The 26,922-nt window shown below is 39.5% G+C and overlaps 1 protein-coding gene across 1 annotated transcript in view; it reads left to right on the top strand.

Annotated features, from left to right (window-relative positions):
- Window positions 1-26,922, top strand: part of LOC306746926 (protocadherin-15-like) — a gene marked incomplete at both ends in the record, with an annotated part of 133,932 nt that overhangs the window by 9,361 nt on the left and 97,649 nt on the right. The window contains 3 exons of the mRNA XM_079229912.1: window positions 1,317-1,331; window positions 2,872-2,937; window positions 25,288-25,448. Coding sequence (XP_079086038.1) covers window positions 1,317-1,331; window positions 2,872-2,937; window positions 25,288-25,448 — 242 coding nt within the window. The remainder of the gene's footprint in view (window positions 1-1,316; window positions 1,332-2,871; window positions 2,938-25,287; window positions 25,449-26,922) is intronic.

The raw sequence follows: 26,922 nt of genomic DNA, 5'->3' as shown, positions 1-26,922 counted from the left end.
ATGAGTGCAAGTAACTTTTATTCCACACGCGCGCACATGTGCACACTGTTGCTACTTCACAAAGAGTATATTCTCTCAGAGCAGGTTTGCCTACTTATTTTGATGTTGTTTGTTGTTTATGTCTCCAATTGCGAGGTGTGACCCACTTGCTGTTCATTTTGATGTTATTAAAGGAAACCTTCATCCTGCTATTTCTTCAGCAGATGAGGGTTACAGGTTTTTTAATTGCTATGGAATCATAGAAGTCCTAAAACGAACAGTGAGTACACTTTAGGAATAAGCAGTGCAGGGCGAGTACGTGTTGATAATTATTCCCCAGAGATTTTAGATTAGAGAAGGTTGTTTGTGCGCACAGACATGAGCTGATCTCATACGGAGCAAGATGAGATTCCGTGCATGAATATGAACCTCTGCTCTTTAAAACTCTTAATAAAACAATTTCCAGAGTGTGACACTGACTTACATTACAAACAAGAAGAGGAATATGCAGTTCATGATTTGCATGAAATGTGCCATGCTGTTGACGCAGGTTTTCTGGGCCATTCAATTGCTAATTATTGTGTATATCTACACTTTAGGAGCAGCCCTGTTTAATACAAAAAAGGCAACAACATCACACCCTACGGTTTTATCTCTGATTAAAATGCTGTTTCAAACCCGCACATTAGTGAAGGCTCATGGTCATGCATATATAATAAGAAAACTATCCATTGTTATGCACCTGTTGCACAAGTAAGGTCAGGCAACAGAAGGCGGGTGTGAAACCTTAGAGCGATGGCTGTTGGTGTGGTGTCATTGACCATGTGTCTTCTTTTCAGTCCATCTCTGATTACATATAACGTAAGTGAACACCGACTGACAGCGAGCTGCTTAAGATTCAATATCTGTCAAGATGCAGGCAGTTTTTTGAGAAAGAGGTTCATGCTCTTTCACATTTAGTTCCTTTTTCAGAACACATGGTACCACTTAACTTACACAGAGAAAGTGTTTTAGATTTTGAGTTGATTCATATTTATAATGCACCCCACTGACTCTTGTGGAATAATGTCAGCTGGCAGCGAAAAGATATCAGCTGGACATGTTTGTGAAGACTGTGTGGTTCACTGGCATAAACCATTTCTCTAGCAGAGGCTTCCCTGAAACTGTCTCTCTTTCCTCCTATTTTCTAATATGTGGTCTTTTTTTTTAATAATGATCTTTTTTTCTCTCCTCTCCTAACATAAGAGCTGTTACTCAACCAACGGTTTCATACTTTTCTTTTCTTCCATGCTTCTGCTCTGCTTCTCTCTGGCTCCACTAACACCTGACCCCTTCAGACTGGCAGTATGAGGGTAAGAGGGCAACTATCCGTTGTCTGTTTTCCTTTTGTTTCATTACATTCCCATATTCTCTTTCGACCAACTCCCTCTATATGAGTCTCCACTTCTCTCTTCTCTGTTGAAAGACATTTAATCCTGAACCTTCCTCACGTCAGCTGCAGAGCGCCTCACCTTGCAGCGCCTACTCCTGTACACTAGACACCTCCCTTCCTCCTGTCTGCTCCTCTCCACTTCTTCTGCTGCCCCATCTGGTGCTGTCTGTCAAGCTGCAATTACCTGTGTCCCATGTGCTTCCACCATCTAGCTGCTGTGACCTCTATATGTGACACAGCTCTGGTCAGTGCATTGCTTCTGATGTTGCCACATGCCTTGACCACCCTGTTTGTCTGCTGTCAGCATCGTGCGGTCTGTTCCTGTTGATGTTTGTGCTGTAGTAGTTGCAGATGCCACCTGCTATAAAAACATGTTTTAATGTGACACTTATGGCATGACGGCAAGACAGTGAGACAATATTTTAGGTTTATTTCCTCGGACCGATGAAATATTTACATTGTCAGTTATTTTTCGATATTGCTGTGGGCTATATTTAGATAATATTTCACATCAGTCCTTCATTAAAAATGATATTATACGTATATGGAAGTAATTCGCAGCAAAATTGACTTAAACTATTAAAAGGGAAAAACATATTCAGCTGAAAAATTGCCACTGACACATTATTATATTACATTATTAACATATTAATACTGATGCATCAGTGTGTGCTGTAAGTAGCATTTCCTGCTGAGGTTTGTGCAGCTAGTTTGAACTACATACATTAAGGTATTTTGGTCCAGCGGTTTGCAACCTTTGGTCCCAATGGGTCACAAATTCAATCTGGAGTTGGAGAGGATTATTTGAGTAGGAAAACTGTAAAGAAGGTCTGATGCACAAATTTGAATACATCTGTTGGGACCTTTCTATAAATGCTGCTTTTTTTTTTTTTACAAGTTTAAAAGGCACATGTCCCTTAAAACCTCATTAACATCATTTTATGATCCGCTTTGTTTGAAAAAAATACTAAATCTGTACATATATATCATGAAATACAGCAATATTTCCCTCTGAAATGTTTGTTATTCAACAAAGATGTGTAAATTGGGTAAATATATTAAGGATAGAGATTGTAGTGTTTTCCAACTTTCCCAGAGTCAGAAACAGAACTAAATGCCCCTGCAGACCTTTGTAATGTGTTTGGTATAGTATGAAGTTATGTCCAGCAGCAAAATTAGTCTATTTTGGCTCAATTGTTGAGTGTCTATGGGATCAAATAGCATAAACATGATCCCATAGGCATTAAGGAGTGAAACCAAGCAAGTAAACTAGGGATAAACCAAGCTTTGCTCACAGTCTCAGACTTTTAAAGCCCTTGCTCCACCCAATATGCCGTCATTTTCATAAGCTGCCATGAAGCACAATATACTGTTGGGATTGCAAAGTAAATTATTTAAACCAAGCACAGAGGGGTTGAGCTTCTTTGATGTCAATTTGCTTTTTCTTTATTCATATGCAGAATGTAAGCTGTCCCGGCCAGGCCCTCCGGCAACTATAGTGACCATTGATGAAGAGAGCCGCAACGGTATGTATCAAACAGTCGCCCAACTGGCACCTACGCACCTCACTTATGTTTGCTCCGCTTCCTCCTATGCTCCTGTATGGTAAACGCGTATTCACTCAAGTGGCTTGGATTACACTGTTGGGATTGTTTCTGCTGCTCTGGTAATGCGATGCATATTAATGCTTCCCCTGTCGGGACCGCTCGGTGTTGTACAGTCACACAGCTGATGATCTCTCGGGGCAGGTTGGTTATGGGAGATGTTTTGTCTGACATATTGGGATGTCAGTCTGGTCGTATTTTTAAATTAAATATAAATACATTTGAGTTGTTCTTGGTTTGGTTATTTGTTCTGCCAGTTCTCCCAGTGGTGTGCGTCTGTGTGTGTGTGTGTCTGATTGAATGAATACAGATGGTGTTTGGCATACAGATGTGACATGGGGCTCCATTAATGAGTTCTCTCAGGTTCTCTTTACTTTGGTATACCTGTGCTACAGCAGTACATGAATTGCTGATGCACACTATGGCAAATCTTTTTAAAATGTAATCAGTAGCATTAATTGTAGATATAAACAATTAAATTCACTAGTTGCAATTCTAATTAAATATATCTACAATTCATTTCTCACTTGTCAAAAGGTCAGTTCTTGACATCAACTATGAATTCATCACAAATGAAAATGTTTATTGTAGATATAATTCTTTGCAATGGAGCGCCGTGTATATACGGGGGAACAACCAGCAACCAGATGAACTGGGCCGGCTGTGCATGCTTTTAGTGCTTGTTAGTGCATGTGAGCTCGCCCCACTGGCTAGCTCACAGCTGCTGCTCTGCACTGCTCTCAACGGCAGTTACAGCTGATAACGTCGTCCCGACCGACAGCATCGCTGAGGAAGCGTAGCACCCACCTTCCCCCTGGGTCAAATACTGCTCTAGTCAGCACTATCGCAGTTGTGTGCACTGTGAGAGCTGTTAGCACAGTTAGCTATGAGCCGCCGGCTCGCCGTCGACAGGTTGTGGTCCGTTGAGAGGCAATCGAAATTTTTCCCCTTGACCAACAAACACATATTTAATTAGTTTTAAACTGTCATATTTGTCATTTAAAAAGCAGCAATATGCCTACAAATATCCTAACATTACCACATATTGCGTATACTGTTATGCAACTCATTGTCACCGAAGAGGAAATTACTTCACCAGCCCTAATGATGCCCACAATATGAAATGATTTGTTGATATGTCCAAACTTTCTGAAATGCAATTTTTGACATTTGTAGATATTCAGTACCTTTATGGAAAAGGATTGACCAATATCTATAATTAAATTATTTAAATCAAATTTGCCTAATTAAAAAAAAGAAGGTTTTACAGATATCTTAAATTCACATTTTAATCAGTCAAAATTAAATTTTTATATGTTGAAATTTTTAAAGGCTTTCCATAGTCATGCAGTGGATCAGGTGAAACTATTCTAACCTTCTTTTCTCTTCTTTCTTCCTTCATCTTCCTGTGGCCTCTCCATCATCTGCACCCACTTCTCAGCTCTTTCTAGTTTTCTTCTCTATTCTCTCTCACTTTCCTCTTCGTAACAAGTGTCGAGCATTTGCCATCTGCAGTCTTTGCTGAAGAGTGTGTGTGTGTGTGTGTGCGCGCATGTGTGTGTGTGTATGTGATAATTACTGCTGCCTGCTGCTTGGGGAGGAGCTATATGTCGATTGTGGGAATGAAAAATGCATTACCCTAAAAGGAGCAGGTGTGTGTTTGTCTCAGTCAGTTCTCCCTGCAGATATTAGTACTGCAGGTTAATAGAGTTTAATGAGCAGCTCTGACTGAAGATAAAATCCACAGCTTGTTTATACAATCAGAATACTATTCCACAGTTACTCCACTTCCCTGCAATATGTGCTCTGGGCACTACTTTGTAGGTGGTTGTGAGGAAAATGTTGTCTGCGTGCACATAATGCATGCACCTTATGTGCATATTTGTATCCCAAGAGCACAATTGGGTGGCTCTGTGTCAGATGAGTCTGCCATTCGTCAATGCAATAGCCTCCAATTCCGACTGTCATGCGGTCTCACCTACTCCTTCCTCTGTGTGTGCAGCTGTGATTTGGGGCTTTGATCGATTGCCGGGGGAATGTGTGAGATAGAGCTAGCCAAGCCTGCATCCGAAAGCCTCCCTCGCCCCACATGCGCCGATGCTCTGTGTGTGAGGGATTTGCGCTAATCTTCCTCATAAAGTACTCATTTACCTGGGATACGGGTCTCTTCTGGCTCCACCGTCCTTTTTATTTATCTCACTGTGATGAAACGGCCCAGGGCCCATCCTCCCCATAATGGAATGTAAAACAGGCAACCAGCCGTTATTGACCAAAGCAATTATCCTCCTAAGTGTGTTTCATCTCTTTTCTTCTGTCACACAGAAACCAAAAAAATGATACTTAATACAATTCCATCTTTTCTGAGCATTTACCTTATATATGCGTTCATCTCAGTGAATAGGAAAGCAAACAACATAATCACTTGTTTGTCTGGCTTTGTTGAGTCTAGGTCAAAAAAGAGAGACAAACACATGCATTTAAAATCCTGCTTTCCTTGGCTCTTCGGGAGAACACATTCAGTCCAAAGAGCGAAGAAGATATAGGGTTCCCTGTGGAGGAGGTGTGTTGCTCAGACAACTTGGTATATGCAACTTTCAAAGCTCTGTATTTGATCAACAGTTGTTTGTTCATTGATTGTTGAGGGTGGGGTCATATTTGACTCTGTTAAGTCAATAGACTATGGCTAAGAGATTGGGAAATAAGCCCTGTTTTCTTGGCCCTACTTTTCTTTTCATTTTAGCGTGCTGTGTTTTATTCTTGGAGGTTTTCACTTTAGAGAAGGAGATAGTCACAAGGGGATAGCAACCCAGTTGCTCAAATGAAGCGTTGCATGTTTAATTTATCCAAGCTGCTGCTTCTGCAGACCCACTGACAGGTGCCAGACATAACATATAAAGTCTAACTCTCTTGCAGAGTAGATCTCTATGGGGAACTCAAAGCTTTTATTTCTATAGGCTCTTTCGCTTATTTGGCTTATAAGATAAATCCAAAAGCAGTTAATCAGATTGAAGAGATTTCTATCTCTTGAATAGGGCAGCTGGATATAAGGAGAGAGGAAAGAGAGCAGGGTGTTTTCTTATTGACATGAAGCTTCCTACAACTGCAATGGGAAATCAGTGTGTCCATAAATGAGCAGACCGTCTCCTAGCTTTTATCTTGTCTCTGCAAATTCATGATTTGTATCAACTGTTGCCTGAAGCGTGTGAGGATCCTCTCAACCTTTTGCATATTGAGCAACAGCTTATAGGAAGTCTGAAACAAGTGTTGCTGAAGGGCGTTATTAAAAAGAAGGCTGTTTAGCATTCTTTTATGTGGTGTATCTGCCATTCTAAAGTGAGGTTTATTTCTCCTCAGATGAGCCTCAATTTATATATCGTCATTCATTTGGGAATCAAATTGATTTATAAAACTGTATTTTATGATTTTTGTTTCTACTGGTGAAGTGGTAGTCCATTGCAAGGCGAGCATGCCGGTGGTCCAGCTTCCACCTATAGCTGATGCAATGTGGCTACAGTAGACTTACAGTAATTGTTCTGTCAAGCGATTAGAGTAATTCATTATAAGCCTCCCATAATGGCTACAGTCATCATCCGTCTTTAAGCCGTGCAAAAGAAAGATAACAGTGAGGCAAGTTGTTGATATCATGCCACCATTGATGAGCAGAATGAGGCTCATAATCAGCTTGCATGCAGGTCTCCACATTAAAGGTGTGGAAAGTATTTAATTGTTATTTAAGTCAGGTCCTATAAAGTAAATGAACTTCATTCAGTGTTTCCCCTAGGTTTACAGCTTCGAGGGGGGACACAAACACTTAAAGCAGTGGTTCTCAAACCTTTTCTGTAAATAACTTAATTTTGTGACTCCATCTGTGCTTTTATAAATAACAGAATAAAGAAAATTATTCTTATTGCTTAAGATGCACTTTTTGGTTTTTAATTGAGTGTAAAAGGGAATATTTCAAACTTATTTTTTTTTGTGTTGGCATACTGTGATATTCTGTACTTTCTCAGGTTCAAACTGCACCATATCATTAAATTAATTTGAGAAGTTGAAAATGTTCCTCGCATTGGATCTCAGCTTGTCATTAAGGGGTCAAGGTGGGTCCTGCAGCCAGACCAGTTCAGAACCACTGCCCCAGACCAGTTCAGAACCACTGCCCCAGACCAGTTCAGAACCACTGCCCCAGACCAGTTGAACCACTGCCCCAGACCACATGCATGTTCTTATTTGCTCACAATTATTTGTTGGACCAGTTATGTCCTTCTCAACTGTGACAAAAAAGCTTTGAAGAAAGTTAATATAATAACATGCGTTTGATCTTTGTCTTTGTATATTTATTATAATTTAGTAATGTGGGTTTCTTAACACTAAATTAAATGGATTTCTGTCATAGTAACAGAGAAATTTGCTTACATATATTTTTTCATTATATAAATGCATGTAGGGCTGCAACTAACGATTATTTTAATAATCGGTTGATTATTTTTTCGATTAATCGATGAATCGGATAAAAAAATGTTTTTATCAAAAAAGCGTTAATTTCCAACCCTTTATTCAAAAACAGAAGTGACAGTGCAAAACATCTTCAGAAAGTGCACAAACAGGTTGCTCCTTGAACATCCCTGAGCTGTTAATTAATACAACAAAATTGACTAACACTAAAAACATACACATCTATGCTTTACATCTGCCAAATGTGAGCCCTTTTTACTGTAATTGATCCCTCCAGAGGCTGCATTTAGCATACCCTGCTTTATCAATATGTATGAAATACTGGGACAGAGGGAAGCTGTACTGCTACATATAGAGCGTCCCCTTCCTTAAATTCTTTCATTCTGAGTCTCTTATGACCACGACGTCACGTTGTTGGCTAAGCCCAACGACGTGATTTGCTTCATTCTACTTTGAGTAAAACAAAATTAAAAAAAACCTGCAGCCAGATCCGCCGGTGTGCCGGTTTAATGTTAACGAGTGACAGAGTGAACTGAACCAGACCGGGGTGGTGACGGCATGTTTCATCACGTTACGTTTTTTTTACAAGCAAGACTGAACTGTAACGGAACATAACGTAACTTTAACGACAATACACAACCCAAACACGTTAGCTAACGTGATAGCAAGCTGACTAGCTTCCATTAAAGACAAGTTTGAGGAACATGAAGACGCTGATTGGCCAAGACTCGACTTGTCAAAGATCTTCTATTTTTGAGAAGATCACAACCTCAGCTTTTCTCGTGTCTCACTCCAATCTCAGAAACGCTGGCCGGCCAGTTGCTCTGCTCCTCTCTTTTTTTTCTTCTCCGCGACTTATTGCCCGGCGTAATAATCGTGCGACACAACGAATCGATAATGAAATTCGTTGCCAACACTTTTGATAATCGATTTTTATCGATTTTATCGATTCGTTGTTGCAGCCCTAAATGCATGTACAATATTTTTACACTTGAATAAACAATAATCTAATACAAAGACAGTTATTTAACATTATGTTCGGGAGGAGTTAAATTCATACAGTATTACAGTTACAACCTGCCCTTTGAGGACGAACATGATGCTGATGTGGCCCAGGGTGAAAATGAGTTTGACACCCCTGACTTAGAACAATGAAAATAAAGTTCTATCTGTGCAACACATTACTAATATTTAGTTACTACTAAACAGCTCATTGTGGAAAACTAAGCTTTTTTTTTTGCCAAACAAAACAGAATGAGTGCAGATATGCGAGCCATCACGTTGTATCAGTATTAGTGGCTGCAGTGAGCCTCTTCACATCTTTTATAAACGGGGTTGTAGATTTGATGCAATTCATGCTCAACCTTGAGCTGAGATCTGTTTTATGTTTTGAGAGACGCAGCAGCAGAAAAGGACGTCACAGAGACTTCTGGCAAAACGCCCAAAAATCGGCAAGTCGCGCATGTGCAAGTGTAACCTGTTAACAGCGTAGTAAACATTTACCCGAAAGTACAGGCATTTCTCCATGTATTTATGAATGACTTAGTTTTATGCCCGTGCACTTTTGTAGTATGTGAAGCCAGCAGCTCATTGTTGGGTAGAAGACCCGAGCACTTTGACTCTTTCACTTGGAGCAGAAGAGCTGCTCTGAGTTCAGGAGAGCTGCGCCGAGCAACTCCGGTGCTCCTCACATGAGAGCTACTGTTGCCATCTTCACCCTGGGAGCGTTTAAAACGCAGATATAGCGGTCTGCTTTTCATGCCACATATTTTTCTACGCTCTCTGTCCGCTGGTGTGTGTGCTCAGTGCTCACCTGTGTGTGTGTGTGTGTGTGTGTGTGTGTGTGTGTGTGTGTGTGTGTGTGTGTGTGTGTGTGTGTGTGTGTGTGTGTGTGTGTGTGTGTGTGTGTGTGTGTGTGTGTGTGTGTGTGCGCGCGCGCGCGCGCACGCATCAGGGCGGAATTCTGCCGTGCACGATACAGAGATCAGAGAAGTGTTAACGGCACCATGTAGAGACATATGTGTGTGTGTGTGTGTAGATAGATAGAAAGATAGATAGGATAAATAAAAAACGGCCGTTTAGTTTGTTTCATAACATAGCAAGGTGTAGACCTGTTCTATAGGAAAGAGAACCTTAAATGACGATTTGTGATCTGGCGCTATTACAGAGGGGCGGGGGGTTTCTTCAGGGGGGCGCCCCGCCCCCCTATTAGGGCGGTAAGGGAAACACTGTCATTTAAATAAGATAGTGATGAAAACTAAGACTTCATCTAAGAGCGGCTTCTTACATTTCCATCACTTTAAACCCTTTTTGTGTTCCAAGTACTCAGACCAATCACTCATGTGATGGAAAGTACACTCTTTTTTTGGAAGGAAACAATATCCTTGTCTCGTCCCCGCCTCTTCACGCTCATCTCTGAACTTGCACCAAAGTCAACTTCACAAAGCTCGTCTGATAGAAAGTGAAGTGACAACTGCGCCAGAGTCTGTACAAACGAACAAAGAGATCAGCTTAAATCTTCTGCTTCAGCTGTTTTTTCTGGTCTATTGTCATCTCCTCACTTCCCCTCCATCTTATTCGCATGTTGTGTTGAGACTCCATGCTTCTGTTTTTAAACCCAAGACAACTGGCCACAGAGCAGCCTCGAAACGGCAAACAGAGAAAATGGAGAGTGCAGATGCTACCATGCAGCCTGTAAAGGTCTCACCTCTGCAGCTCTCTTGGAGTTGAGTGGGCTTTCTTCCTGAGCACAATACCAGGTCCTGTGTCTACTGGTTTGTCTCCAGTATTGAAGGGCTTGGAGGCAGGTCAAGAAAGTGTTAAATGTGTTAGTAGGTTTAAAGAATTAATGAGCTGAGCCGGGCTGTGTGTGTTTTTCTCAGACACCGTGGACTCATTAGCGTCTCTCCTAAAAGTTAATTCAATCCCTCACACTGTTTCTCTGCACAGAGCGTGTCATTAGCTCGACCATACTCTCTGTTGCTTCATTCCTAACATTAACATGTCTCTGTTTGTAGCATTTCTCTCTCTTTATGTCGACTTATTTCTCTCTTCTCCTGTCTATATTCCCAGACACGACTTCTAGCTTGTTAGGGGTGCAACGGATCACATGAGTCGTGTCCGGATCCTATCAGATCATATCAGCAGATGCTACAGTCCAATAGTCCACTATATTTTAGTTGGAGCTTTAGGTTGTCTGTTCATGCACACTATATCAGAATCAGCTTTATTGGCCAGGGAAGAGTACACTTTTTTTTTTTTTTTGTTGCTCTCTCTTTGCATATATACAGAGATATAAATTAGGTAAAAACAAGGACAACAAAGCTAAATAAGAAACAAAACAAGAACTTGAAGAAACCCACACAACCCTTAAAATATAGAAATTGATTTATTTCCTTAGAAATTAACCTTCAATCTGTCATGCTTCTTTTAGACAGTGGATATTAAATTGGAATTTAAAAGCAAAGCTGTTGGGCAATGAGCACATTATAACAGGAAACACACTGGCTGGAATTTAAATGTGTCATTCAAATGTAGGGGTGGATTTCCTCATTACAACTTAACCGGCATGAGAAGTCTGCAAGTTTTATTCCAGCAGATGCACCTGGAAGTAACATTTCCTTCGAGGTTAACCCAACAGTGTGCTCACACTGCTGTTAGACACCACTAAACATGTAGCGCTATGCCTTACGATGATAAATCTTGTAACACCCAGAGTCCTGAATTCAACTGTTTTCAAACAATAGTCGTTGTCAGCAGGGGAGCAAATTGATGTATGGTGTTTTCAGTGAGAACCTGTACAGATAGCAAGGAAATAATTTGTAACCTCTTTGCCAAGTTGGGTGAAAAAGTCTTGGTCTCTGTACGGCATATTGCTCCATCTTCAAGTGACAATTCACAAGTGAACACAGTTGCCTAACTGCTGGCCACATGGCTGCCTTTGAGTTGATGCTCAGGAAATATAATTGACAGGTGTGAAGATATCATGAATAATGCAAAATTTGTGATATTGTTGTATTAGTATACAGTTTATGTTACTCGCAGCATCTCCAGAGCATTCACTATGATTGTCATACCAATGCTTCTTGTTGAGGTAATTTTCTGCAGACTCGTATATATATTTACATTATATTACAGACTCATTTTGTAGAGTGAAATGCCTTTCATAACACCTGTCTGTTCATTATGAATGGGTATATGCACTTTTCTGTTCTACTGCTATGTGGGAGCTGCTACTTTGGTTATAAATGGTGACAGAGTGATGAGAAGTTATGAACACATTCTGCAGTACATGGTCTGTGTTAAATATAGGCCTGGCCAAACCCAATAATGATATATACTGTACTGCCTGTACAATATGTCTCAATGACAACACCCAGTTTAATATAGGTTTCAACAGTTAAACTGAATTGATCACTAATTAATCTGCTCTTTTCACGCTTGTTGACATTAGCTTGATAAGTGCAGACAGTTTAGCTAGCGTCATCTGGATACATAGCAGGAATAGAGGGAACAAAATAGAATCTGGTTCACATGTAGTGTAACTATTTACTTCACCTTTGTTTGTGACACAAGGCAGCCAGTGGCGCGAGCTATAATAAATACAAGATGTTTTTTAGTGAAAATAACCTTTTGTGCACATGCTAATCACTTGATTTGTACAATGCAGGCATTTTCCACAGTATGCCAAAACCAAACTTCTAATTAAACAAATTGCTGTTATATACTTCCCACCCCTTGTCAGTGCCAGTGTGCAGGCAGTTGTGTACAAACCCTAACTCCTGCTCTAACCCCATGTGTAGCACTTAACCCTGACCCTTGAATCCAGAGTCTGGGGTTGTTGTGTCTCAGAGCTGCATGGTCTTTTCCTCACCTCAAAATAGTTCTCATTGAAGTCAGAATGAAGTGCCTTCTGTTTGGTGAGTGGGTCAGGTCAGATAAACCACTTCTATTGAAAACAAGTTGACAATATGTTTGGTATTCTTACAAGGCTGGCTTTCTTGCCCCTATTCGGACTTTGGACATTCCTGTTCTTCCATAATGAATGTCATTTAGCAGAAAAGGAAATCTGGCTGCAGTGTCCCAGTATGTGTGTTTCTGTTCATGCCAAATTAATGTGTGTGCACAATTTATCTTCTTCTTTTACAAACACACACACTGGTCTCAATATGGTCATGTCCAGTTGTGATGATTGCTACGTCATCGATATATAAAATTAGAGCGTAGCTGAAAGGCGGGATTAGTGCACAACACCTGCTCCTTGTGGATTAGAGAGCAGAGGCGGGACACGCAGTGAGGCTCAATTATACACTACATAATATAGTACATTGTGACTATACCAGTATGTCATTATTTTGGTATGGTTTATGCACCTTACAAGCTATAATTTTTTTTATCTCATAATTTATGGTAAACTCTGTCTGATTTCCAGATGCTGAAGGTCTTTGTTAATCAGATTTTAAAGTGGGTCGCAATAGCCTGTACTTTCTCGTCTACTTGCTCCTAATTAGACCACTAGTGTGTTAATGCTATTGTTTTTCTTTAGAAGTAGAAAACATATTTTGATTTGCAAATAAAGAGAGCAATTATAGGATATTGTGGAGATAAACGGTCACCATAATTGCTTCTGTTCCTGTTGTAAATCACTTTGTGCTTATCCTGATTACGCTATAAAACAGGCCTTTCATGTGTCTCGCTGCACTGTAATATTATTTGCATGAACATACTTGGATTCACTTGTTTAAATATCAATGTCTCTGAGATGCAAATCATTTCTAAAATCAGCCAAATTATTTATTTCTGAACCCTTAACACCAGATTTTCTTTTTAAGCTGATAGAATGAAATGCCTTTTTTTAAGAAGTCCTGGTGGGAGCACACAAACCTCACAGCATTATTTCCCCCCAGAATATAGCAGAATTGTCAGTGTAGATTAATAGTGTCATCAAAGAATGTGCTTTTTTAATTCACATCCCTCCAAAGGAATCCCTGTGTTCTTTCTCTGCAGCATCCCCCCTCTACCCCTACTGTGTGTACGTGAAGAGACTATAGAGCAGAATGATGTTGCTAGTTTTCCACACTGTACTGTGGCACAGACAAGAGCAGAGATCACTGCAATACGTACAGTCTACTGTGTTGGCCTCAAAGCACACTGTTAGTCTGGTAGCATGGATCTTTGGATGTGCGTACACTTGGTCCCTACTCTGCATGGGCAACACTAACTAAATGTGCCAAACACATTGTTCACCAATTATGTAAAAGGTGAGGTTTCAAAACAGAAAATCACCTTTATATTGTAACTCACTTGACATTTAAAGATGTTTTTTCTCCCACAAAAGCTGCAAAGCCAACACTGTATTAATGGCATCATCAGTAGAGAGATCATGGAGCTGCTTCTCTAAAACAATGATGCCACGTTTGTGGACACCATAATAATGCTTAGGGTGAATTCAATGACGCTGCCATTTTTGGGCTCATAACTGTTAACATTGCAATGAAATTAAGGGGAATCAAAACCTCCATGAGTCTTGAAGAGTCGCACACAGCTCGTCAACAGCAAGACCAAGGAAGTTATTGCTCTGTGACGACCCCTTGTTATTAGATATTGATTGAACAGTATATCCTACATTATTCCACAGCTTGTTGGACCTATTAGTGGCTATTTACGTCTCTGGTATTGAAGGAAAGTATGTATTGACTTGGCAACAGAATTGGAACTATTTGTGTCACTCTAAAAGTAAAACATCAGACAACTCTGTGTTGTTGGATTTATTTGTGTTAGGTCTGCTGGTAATTTGCAGTCCTCTGTTAAAAAGATATGGAGTATTCTCTAATTAATTCCCAACATATTGTAATGAGATCGTGGATTAGTTTAATCCTCACATTAGGCTGAACAGACATTAAAATGATTGGTCATTCAGATTTCATGTTTGGATCTCATTTTCAAGCGCTGCAAAATGAAATATGTGCTGTTCAACACTATACATGTTTTTGTGAAGATTGGTTCATTATGGTTGTAAAATGGTGACAATGGTGGCAAATGGATTGCACTTATTTTTTTGCTTCTTTGTGGGAAGAAGTGCTTCACAGTTTGCTTCTGATTCATCCATTGACAGTGGGAGCAATTTTGAGGTTCCTTCAACCTTGTTTTTACCCAACAAGCCACTTTACCTCTCGAGCTACACAACATCCAGATCTGCCTCGCCTACATAACCTTAAAGTTAATGTGGAAAGGCTGTAGCAGTTTGCTGACTGCTGTTGACATGCTGTTTGTTCGAAGGATGACAAAGTGTTCCATCCAACACTTTCTAAACGTAGATATCTTAATAACCATTGGATGGATTGCCATGGCATTTTGTGCAAGCATTTGTAGTCCCAAGAGGAAAAATGGGGATGCCCTGGCTTTTCATCTGGCGGCACCAGCAGGTCAAAGTTTTCTACTAGATGGATTTGGAACTAATCTACCTGTGGCCCCTACCAGCCCCCAGCTGTTTTGGACAGACATCACCAGTATGCACACACACCGCTGACTACATTGCTGGTGCTCAGCCGCTGCGGCTGCTCTCCTGGACCGTGCGCCTACACAGAGCCGAGGCAGATATCTGCATAGATTAAAGTTAGAGCGTTTTGTCAAATGTGCAAAAAAAGAACCAGCGGATACACTTGCAGTCACAGCAGGGGTTGTTGCAGACACACCTGACGGAGATCTTTATCTGCTGAGTGGGCATTTCTAGTTATGGCTGAGACATTAAAGTGTAAACTTATTACGATCTATAACACAGCTACAGTAAAGTCTGAGGCTGAGCCGCTCTTGCGCCGGCTTTCTTGATCACTGTTGGTGTTAGTCGCTGTTAGATTGGCGTGGAAAGTTATCATTGGTCATTTACAAATTAGGCGGGAGAGGGGTGATGAAATATGCGCCAAAGACAACAATGAAATTAAGAGGCAGGCTGGCGGATATAGTGATGCCTTCTGAGAAATCGTGTTAAAGCAGCACTTTGGAGTTTACATGTCCTGCAGTAACCTGGTTAGTATAAAACCCATGTTTGGTCAGTAATGAGATTTCTCCCCCACTGTGCTTTGCCATGTTTTTGAATGACGACTGCACTATTTGAAGTGCAGCGTTGATACCGTATGTGACACCTCAGCTCATGGATTTCAGAGTATTTGGAGTCACACGGCACAGTGGGAGGACACACTTTGTAGTGTAAGAGCAGTCTTCACACAGAACGCAGCTAATGGCCAAGAGATCAGACATCTAGCTGCATGTACCAAGTTCCTCTGAATACCATACCCCCAATTAGAGAAACCTTGTTTCTCAGTCACATGTTTATGAACTTATTTTAATACAGAAAGTTGACAGTTAATTTGTTTTATTTTTAATGAGCTCGCACTGCATGGCGTCTGACTAACAGAAACTGTGGTGGGACTTTAAGATATTTAGAATGTTTTCACTCACCTCAAGTGAGACGATGGGAAAAAGTATGAAGCGACTGCAAAGTATTCACTCATGTGGAGAAGCAAACCCTGTTCTTAGTTTTAAATGTGGTTGGTGCATAGCCTACTACACTAGAGCTCTTGCAAAATGTGTCACACATAGCTATTTTTGTTCACATGGGACAACTCAATCTTTCAGGTAGTGTATTCGTTATAGGGAGTGAAATGTTTTTTCTGAAAGAATGTGGACATTTTTGAATCATAAATGACTGAATCGCAAATGGCAAATATGGATACACGTTGTTTAACGTGATCAGGAAATACTGCCTGGGTTAAATCTAGCTGTCAGACTATAAACATAAAGCAGTCTCTCCTATGACCTGTAACTGTTTGGGGTGTATTGGGGGATATTCATCACTCTCTCCCAACGCTAGAAATAAGAAAGCTGAGTTTGCCCCCATCGCTGATGTCATTCCAATATACAGTTGCATGGAGAACGGCTTAAAAATGATGGCAGTCATTGGACGAGAGTCGGTTCCAATACCATGAGTATCTTTCAGGCTAACGTTCTTGGAATGCGTAAAGTCAGTCTCCCATTCACTATCAACGGAGCAGCTTCAGGCCGTAAATCAGAATGACATCACAGACGAAAAGCTTGGATCTTGAAATCAGAGTTTCGGACAGCTCACATTTATGTGAGCTTCAGATACTATCTGAGATTGTTATAGACACTTCAGCGTCACGCTGTGGTGGTTTATTCGACGCCCTAATTTTTTAATTTGCACACACTTCTACTGGTGAACAGTATATGACTCATGGGTTGTCCAGTTTCACATTATGACTAATGTGGTGCACATTTTAACCTTGAATCAAATCCAAATGTTATCGATAATATGTCTCCTGCTAGCCGTTACTCTTAATGTAAAATGCAATATCTGAACGGTTATTACCAGGCATGTGAATCTGCTCATCCTGAACAATTACAATGTTATTCAAAGCAGTTGAGCTCCCTCCCTCTTTAACGTGCCCTGCTATTTATGTCCCTAAAATGTGTTCATTTGTGTTCAAAATGTGTTCATTGTTCATACACAAACCTTTCGGTATTACAGCATCAATAGGACTTTCGTCATAGATACAAACGGTCTATTCTCTTTTCATCGGAGCTCGTCTCACACACCCCTTCATGTTCCTCAACGTAACGAATGCTGTGTCTACAAGGCTCTTGTTTGACGGGTTTGACCTGTTTTAGGGGGCTTGGAGGGTTTAGATGACGGTCTTGCAACGCCTGGCATATTCACTGTCCGTAACCCTGGATAACGCCACGTGGAATATCGATGATGTACAATCCACGGACATTTACACGATTGCATACGATGCCATTCCAATGACCTGATCAAGGACATCATGTGCTAATGCATCCGTTCCAAAAGTTTGAAAATGTAACTGTCTTGTGCAAAAGGAGCAAGAAGTGAGTTTTTAGGAATAGTACAAGACCGCAGTCTGTAGAAAATGTGTGATATGTAAAAGTGATTTAATTTAGTAATATAACATTTTAGTGAGGTTATGGATTGTTCCAGCCAACAAAACACCCAATATTAATTGCTAGCTCAGGGTTTTAAGTACAATGCTTTGCAACAATCACGGCATTCAATAAGCACCGGCTGCCGGCCAAACAGCTGACTGCTCATAGCAGTCCGGCCAGGAGCGTTATTATATTACCTTTGATAAATAATGCAATAGTGTTGATAAACAAGTTGCGATTCGCTGTGCATGGTACTATACATTTTACCACCACTAGCCTCAGCTACAAAACACTGAGTATGATGAGAGAGAACGATGAGAGAGAATGTACGTCCCGTCCTCACATGCTCTTTCGGGATGTGTGCGTGCGCACGCTCAGCCGAGAGGTTGTTTCCCTGCCGAGTAGAATGTGTCGTCAGTGTTCAACAAATAGTTGCACAATAATTGATGACAAAACACAGACAGGGGAGACCCTCATTAGACAGGCTTCTTAGGAAAACACCGCCGCAGCAAAATGACGAGTGTGCAGTAAGCATTAAAAAAGTCCAATGAAAAGGCTGCATTTTCATAAATGACACACAGATGTTTATTGTTGTCCTAAAACAAACCAGAAGCCTAATTCCCTTCCTCCGAATAATGGAGGCAAAATAGGCGTGTTGTTCTGCAGCAGAAAAAGCCAAAACAGCTTTCTATTTTAATGCTGTCTATTTAGAAACGGTGCTGATGGCTTAATGCACTTTTCAGCATCATCATTATTAAGACTGTGTTGTCCATCTTGCCTTTCTCCACACAATCTCCTGCAACAAAGCAATTATGTTTATCTCTTGGAAAGCCTTCAACATGACTTGATTCTTATGTAAATAAAATATAATCACCCTACAATAAGATTTTACAATGATGAATATAAAGATCAATTGTTGTTCAGTCTCTTTCATCCATTTACTCGTATGATTGGCTGCCTAGACCGTCCTCACCACACTGTAATACGGCCTACAAAATCATTCATTATTATGAATGTATGCAAGTTGCACTGTCAAAACTAATTTGCTGGACCAGTTTGCTTCTTTGGCTTCCATTCAAAAGGAATATTATGATTATACAAGAGATATGAAATCATCCTGACTATGTGGCACATGTGGGTCAGACTGAATTAAACAATAATGTGTCACATTTGTTTGCGCATTAGTTTATTTTGACTGCAGTGTGGCATCTGTTACCACACAGCAAAAGATCTATTTTGAGTTTAATGAAAGTTAAGGCTGGTGATTAAAACATCCTCATTATTGTCAAGTGTTTCATATTAGGCTTGGAAATGGAATTGTTTATTCATTAGCAGGTGTGTGAAATTGTTTAATCATATATCATTCTTCAACTTGAGCAGTTGATGTAGGCAGACATTATTAAAACTAACTAACGAGGTATAACAAACATACTTGTACCGACAGTCTATACATGTCGCAGAACCAATTATTCCAGGCTTATTTATCAAGCAAGAAAAGGGACAACTAACTTTATTCATTTATTGAGACTGTGTGTGTGTTTTTGTGGTACAACGTATCACCACCAATGTGTGTTGGGACAGGTAGCAGAAGACGCAGGTTTCCAGCCTCTATAAAATGTTACAGCTTGGAATACGGAGTCTGACAATTATTAACTAGATTTCTGTACCCATGGTGATGAATGCGATGCTTGAACATCATTCATGGCCATATAGTTATTGGCGCTATGGGTGTCAAAATACCCTTTTCACAGCAGCAATGTTTCCTAAATGTAACAGGGCAATAATTCATGTTAATTACCAGTTGTTACCCTCTGATGACATATCAAAACAGCTGCTGTGGAAAAAGGCCTTTTGTCACTTTTATGATCCCCTGACTTTTCATTTAGCACCATCATCAGGTCAAAGTTCTGATGTGTCCGATACTGTTATTTCTGACCAAATACCTGACAGACCCATCCTCATCTGTCCTTCTTTGTTCAGTGCTAATGAGCAAATGTGTATATATTATATGATTCATATCGGGTGTTCTATCTTGTATGTGTGAAGCGGTTTAAGATATTTGTATTCAATGCATGTTTTGCTGAAAAAGTGTGTAGTTTAAAACTGAGTTTAGGGAGAAAGTTGCATTAGTGAAGTTGCGCTGTTTTGGGCAATCCACAGAGGCAAATTAGCTGTCTGCCAAAGTGATGAGAAAAAGTTGATAGTTTCAATCAGGCGGAAATCTACTACATTTTCAAGAATAGCTGGGTGTTAATTTTATGCCCTGTATTGACAAAATGATGCTCAAGGCCCAATATCGGCTCAGCATGCACTTACGTATGACATGCAACTCACCCAATATGGGAGGCAATTAAAAATCATTCATATCCATCTTTATAATTCCCGGAGGAAGAGATTGCTGCAACACCATTTGGGATCCCCAATTACTGAATAAAACAGCTGCAGCTTTTTTTTCCCTCCTTTGTTTTCTTGACTCTAGTTTACTTTGGCAGACATGCATAAACAGACAGATGTTTTTTCATGTCAAATTATATCAAAAGTAATTAAGCATTTGGAGTGCTAAGATGGCACTGATATTACATCCCCTCATTTGGTGAAGGCTGCAATGCACTTATGTTTGTCTCTGCAGTGCATGCTGCACAGTGGGCTTCTTGACAGCTGTGCTCATGTTTGTATTGGATGTGCATGAGTTTGTGCCTGAGTAAGAAAGTTAAACACTTCTGTGCGAGTTTTCTTAAACGAATACCCTGCTTAGTAAGTGTGATTTCACAGTTTCCTTACTTGCTGGTTGACCACCCCACATGTCGTGAGCACACAGACACGTTCATTTTTTAAATGTCTCAGGTGTTGAAGTTAGATCATCCTCCTCTTCCTCCTCTTAGTCATGTCAGGCATCATTGCTCAGACAGTAATTATGCACTGCAGAGGCCCCACAGTCATGGCTGCACAAGACTGTGATGGAAAAGGATGTAGGATACTTGATATTATTTGTATATTTATTGAGTAATGCACCCTACATGTTGTATTTTTTGTGTGCAGGGGGAAGGATATACATATTAAAAAAAACACTTAACACACATGAAGTGGTAGTCAGAGAAGAATCTACATAGCGTTTTCTCAACCCTTGATAACCTTCATTGCAGCATTTTGTTTCATTTACATATCTGATTAAATGGTACCTAAGATGTGAATGCTAATGAACACAGGCATATTTTATTAACATCCGTGCAATGTACAAAGTTGTGAGTTCTAAATGTGGATGCACTCACTTTGAAGTGGTGTTTGATCAAATACCTGTAAAACATTATGGTTGTCAGTATAAATGTTATTGCACTCTTAAGATTGTTCATTATCAGGAAACTGGGCCATGAGATCCTAATTTATCTCTTTCCAGACTCGAGGTATCTGAATTGCAAAGGCTGATCTCGTTTGGTCTTTGGACTTTTGAACATCCAAAACACGAACTTCACAGGATCTCAGTCAGCAAGCTGTCGCATATGGAGTCGTCCCCTGTGCTTTAAAAGTAATCAGTAAGATGGTGAAATCACTTCTAAAATTAAGTAGCCAGCGAAGTGATGCCAGCGTAGGGAAATATTATCTCATGTTAGTGCCAGAAAGAAACTTTTTACCATATCCAGATGAAGGGGAATTACATTAATCCAAATGGGACATTACAAAGAAAGTCACCAGACTAGTTTTGGGGAGGAATCCACTTAATAGATATTATGAGTGTGAAGGCAGTTTGAAAACATGCCATAAAGAAATGAGGGTCCCCTCAGAGATGTTCTGAAATTACCTTCACTAAAGTTTCACAGAGAGTGGAGGAACGGCACAGCGCTGTGTTGGTTACGGCCACCCAGTGCCAGCCCAGTCTGCTAAACTATATCAACTGTATCAAGCATTGCACAAAGATGTAGAACACTTGAAACAGATTGTTCTTATTGTTTCATACTCATTCATTTCTTGTTATCAGGAAGGCAGTTTAAACTCTGTGATAAGCTTTAAAAAACAAACTGAAACTTTCACAAAGGGTTATTATTTCTGAAAGCCAGACAGTTGATCTATTGCCAGAACTTTTGCCCACTAAAACAGATCTTTGAGATGCTACAAAAGTCACTTGACCAAGTGTAAACCTTTGCAGGAGAGGTTCAAGTGGTGCATTAAAAAAAAAAAGAGACGGGAACAGTGAGTGACGAGAGAACCATTAAACACCTGTCAAAGATGCTGGAAAAGATAGTCTCACTAACTGTTTTCTGACTGCCTTTTGAAACAATAGTATCATTGACCTTTACTTATGTAGTTATGTGTTAACTGTTTGGTATTACTCTATCATACCCACTTATTTCTTTCTTTCTTTGTGAGATGGATGACAGCATAGATGCGGACTGGAAACGGTGGGGAGAGAAAGATGGGATGCGTCAAAGATCATGTCCAGAATCAAACCCGGACGTTGTATACGATGTGCGCCGTAAACAGTTGGCTAGCAAGGCGCTCTATTATTTATTTTGGTTTGCTTCCTTGTGGCACTGTCAACCTTTTATGAATTAAGATCTTGGATTAAACTCAACGCATATTTCAAACAGGACTTCATGCTCAAACCGATGCAGCTTAATGCAACTATTCTTTTTATTTTTTGTTCATAATAAACCTGGAGCCCTATCAGAAACAGGCCTCCACACTTATCTGGTGCCATCATCTACGGATGCCAACTATATTGATATTTGGGATAAAAGTAAGCCCTCTGTGTCGTCTCTGTGGGGTTGGTTGGTCCACTGTGAAGGCCAGATCAGAGGCTCCTCTGACCGGAGATGAGCCAGACTGAATCACAGGCTGCTAAAGAGAGAGGGATTTTATTTATTTAGAAATGAAGTACATATTCAGCACGGTGGAACTCAGGGTAGCACTTGTTTGTTAAAGTCTGACGGACTCTGGCATCCTTTTGACTGATGAGGACAACAACAAATACCCAGAACAGTGGGAGTATCGACTGTCAACGCAAAAAAAGCAGAAATTCAATTAACTTGAGAAAGAAAGAGGGCCTTCTCTCTGCCCTTCCTTGTGATCTTATTAACGATGTAATTTACGACCCGATGTATATTTACTGAGGCAAATATATTTATGAAAAGCTGTGTTTTAGATTAATGAACACGCGGGGGGGTCTTTTGACTTTTAAATTAAATTCTTAGGAGATCCATTTTTCAGACAGAGTTTAGCGCAAGTAAGACAGATAATTATAGGTCTTTGTGATTACAACACACAAATGCATCAAACCCTGACTGCTGCAGATGGGGAGCATGCTCATTAATAGTAGCATAAAAATGCAGGAGTGGGTATTATAATTACAAGGCGAAAGCTTCTATCACACTTCCATCTGTGCTCCTTCCAGAGAGGCTGAGTGACTCTGAAAAATGGATGAAACTGCTTTATGAAAGAATGAAATTCAAGATGTTATGGGGGCAGTAATTAAAAAAATCACATTAAAGCACAACCACCCTCTTAGGTTTTACAGCTGTCAAGTACTTTGAGTTTCCACAGTATCTCAGCATATCATAAGGCAACGGACTCGTCTCATCGGCTCCCCAGAAGACCAAGGACCAGGTCCTGATCTGGATCAGTGAAGAGCTGCTGAACCTGAAGTTGGGTTATATATGGTTATTTATTTATTTATTTATTTATTTATATATATATATATATATATATATATATATATATATATATATATATATATATATATATATATATATATATATATATATATATATATATATATACATATATATATATACATATATATATATACATATATATATATGTATATATATATACGTATATATATATATATATATATATATACATATATATATATATATATATATATACATATATATATATATATATATATATATATACATATATATATATATATATATATACATATATATATATATATATATATATATATATATATATATATATATACATATATATATATATATATATATATATACATATATATATACATATATATATATATATATATGTATATATATACATATATATATATATATATATATATATATATACATATATATATATATATATATATATATATATACAGCGGGTATTTCAGCCTCTCTCATGGTGCTATAACTAGTGATGGCGAGATGAAGCTTCCTGAAGCATTAAAGCTTTCCATCCAATTGGTTCGCTCATGTGCCGAAGCTTCATAGAGCTTCATCTGCTCTACTGCGCCACCAAGTGGACAATACATGTAAAACAAGCAGAGTGATCATAACGACACCATGGCTTTGGTGTGTGAAGCTTTAAATTGAATAAATTATGTTTGTGACGCCAATACATCAATTATTAACTTATTATTATTGTGTCTATCTTTATGATATAATGGCGGGGTCAAAATCAAAACTCGAAACAAATTGGGAGAGGGTTGTGATGTGACTGTGGGTGAGTGGTTAGAATATCCGACTTTCAGTCAGAGCATCGGTGTTTCGAGCCTCGGCTCTGCTAGTCCATGTTGATGAGTACAATTTTTAAGTAAAAATAAGAACTTTTCCACAGTGCTGGGCTTTTTGAGACTATTTCGCCTGCTTTATAAAATACCCTTTCACGGACACACATGAAGCTGGTACAGAGAGGAAGGGGTAAATCCATTGAGTTTCGCTGCCCCTTATATTTCAATTCGCACGGCAAACACACAAACCATTTTCTGAATCAGTCACGTGGTACGGGCGGCTCGCGAGGCTTCGAACGTCACCACATACGTCATCGAGACAAGCCTCGATACGCGCTTCACCAAAATCTACCTGGATTACTCGACACGCGCATCGAAGCCTCGACACGAAAGGACACATCACTAGCTATAACTCCTAATGGCTGTGAACTTTTTAATTGATTAGACATTGAAATAGAAAAAAAATCTGCACTGAATATGTGTTATCCAAATATACTTGTGTTTGGAAATAACACTATACTCTGTGTATGGTAACTGAAATGCTTATTCTGTTGTTGCCATTAGTTGATTTTTCAAGCCAGGAAACCTGAGTGAGGTAATTGTAAATTGCTCCGGAGAGATGGAAGAAGAAATATTAGTCTTTTGCTTTTCACTTTTCCAGCTAGGTGTACTTTTACTAAGCAGTCTGGATTTTAATAATTGTGTCGCTGATCTCAATTGAAACATCTTATCACTGCTCCTGCTGGCCTTTTCATTTGTTTTAATGAACCTCCAGTTATTTCGTAGATCAACCAATTTGGCTACTAATGAATAAAACAAACCTCAGATTTAACAGGCTTTGGGAGAGTTATCCCAGAGGGCTGCTGTTTAAAAATAAGTAAAAGTGTAATCAGTCACTGATTGAAAGCTGTGGAATATAAACTCGAAAGTGTTGGTGCCCTCAAGGATGATAGTTATCAATTTTAGAGATGTCCCTACATATTGTGTGGAATAGTCTACAGATATCTTAGCATTATTTCCTCTTCTCTTTTAGGGCTGTTGAATGGTCAACACAGGAGTACATTGAAATAGTCATGTTATTATTTTATTTTTTCCCCCCCAGAAACACTGTACAAGATAAATAAAAAAAACCTCTTGTACTGTTTTTAATATTATAAACCCGTTATTCAAGTTTGTTTTATGGGGCATTATTTAACAAAACTGTGCTCCTTATTTTTAACTTATTTGAATTTCAGCTGATTGACCATCATCATCCAATGCATTTGCTTTTCAATTTTCTTTTTTAACAGCAAAACATTTTGTCAGTGCCTAACATGTTTGTTTGTTTTTTAAAACGGATGTATTGTTCCATCCAGAGGGTCGTTTACTAAGTAAAGACTACTCTGCCTTCACAGGTACAGTTTTGGTGGAAAACATGCAGATAAATGGCCGCGCCCAAGACCCAGGTAGAACCATCTCACTGACGTTGCTTGACAACTATGACTACTGGGTGATACTGGAACCAGCACGACAGAGGCTCTACCTCAACAGCACCGGGCGCATTCTGGACAGAGACGTGAGTACAGGACTAAGGATGTTAACGTGTATGCAAATCAGGGAAAAGAAAGTCACACCTGTGTTAAGTAAATCTAATTTCCATAATTTATGAATACAAGTGAGCTTGTTTTGCGGATTGGAGAATAGTGTTTGGAATAGTGTTTGGGGTTAATAATGTCCTGTGGTCACTAGTCTCATGGTCATGATCAAGTGTTGTCTGTTTCTTCACATTCATATTTACCAGGGCCGTTTAAATGTACTAATTAGTCAACATTATTATCATTTCTGAGGCTAATGTGGATGGCTAGAGCAGGAACAGACAGCATGGTGTTAATTAGACACACATTGTTGTGCGTGAACATGCACAACAATTTGTGTTTACTTTGCACTTTGACACGTACTTTACGATTATTATTTATTTCAGGAATCTAGACAGGAAATACATATTTTTACAGGAAGTGGTAGCAACAATTCAAATATTTTAGAGCTCCCACTAAATTTCCAAAATGAGGCTTTCTGGTATTTTGAACCCTGATCATATTTGTTTTTTTTTACTGACCTGGATACGGCATTAACATTACATACAATCTCTTGAGTGCTCCAGCAACACAGCAGGATGCTCCTTTTGTGTTGTTATGTTGCTCCTTTTTTGTAGTTGTTTGTCATCTTTCATGCTTACAAACGGTAAACAGATAATGGAAGGCGATAAATCATAAATATCATGTCGAAGGCCGAAATAGGGTTTTTGTAAATGTGACGGATATTGGTAATCATGACAAAGTGATCAATGTAATAAGAACAATTGATTTACCATTACTACCATTTTAATAACTAATTGTAGTTCATGATGTTTTTTTTTTTTTTTTTTTTTACTGTTTAGCAACAAAGAGAACATAGTGTAGATGCAATGCAGCACCAGGTAGGCATTGGTTCAGCCTAGATTGCTAATTAACCCTGAGTGCTAAATATAGTGAATGAATGAATAAATGCAGACACTGTGTCTGTATGTAATATGTTCAGTTGACTTCTCCAGGGTACCCAGTACAGCTGCACTGAATACAGATCAGTTCAAATTGTACAGTATAGGCTGTGAGGTGTGTAATTCACTGGGTGTTAAGTGCTGTGACTGCCGTGGGAAAGAAGCTGTTTTTGAAGTGCGTGCTTAGGTTATATGGACTATGGGGAAGGAGCTATATTTAACGCTGCTAATGGGAATATCTTAGAAATACGGCCAATTAACAGGAGAAATGACAACAGGGGAGGAGCACATGGGAATCAAACCTTTGCAAGTGAGAAGGAGAGATGGGCGGAGAGAAGCTGAAGAGTGAGAAGAGAGAAGCTGAGGCTGCGTCACACCGTGACTGTTTCTAAATGCAGCTGATGTCAGACAAGCAGTGGTGGCAGTGAGAACAGCTGTTGCTGTTCAATATACATTTTAAACAGAACCTGGCACAAGGGCGGCCGCTCTGTTTGATCAGATGTTTGATTAAGCT

The sequence above is a fragment of the Taurulus bubalis genome (genome assembly GCF_910589615.1).
Source record: "Taurulus bubalis genome assembly, chromosome: 14".
In the NCBI taxonomy this organism is placed as follows: domain Eukaryota; kingdom Metazoa; phylum Chordata; class Actinopteri; order Perciformes; family Cottidae; genus Taurulus; species Taurulus bubalis.
This window is presented reverse-complemented; position numbering and strand designations above follow the sequence as displayed.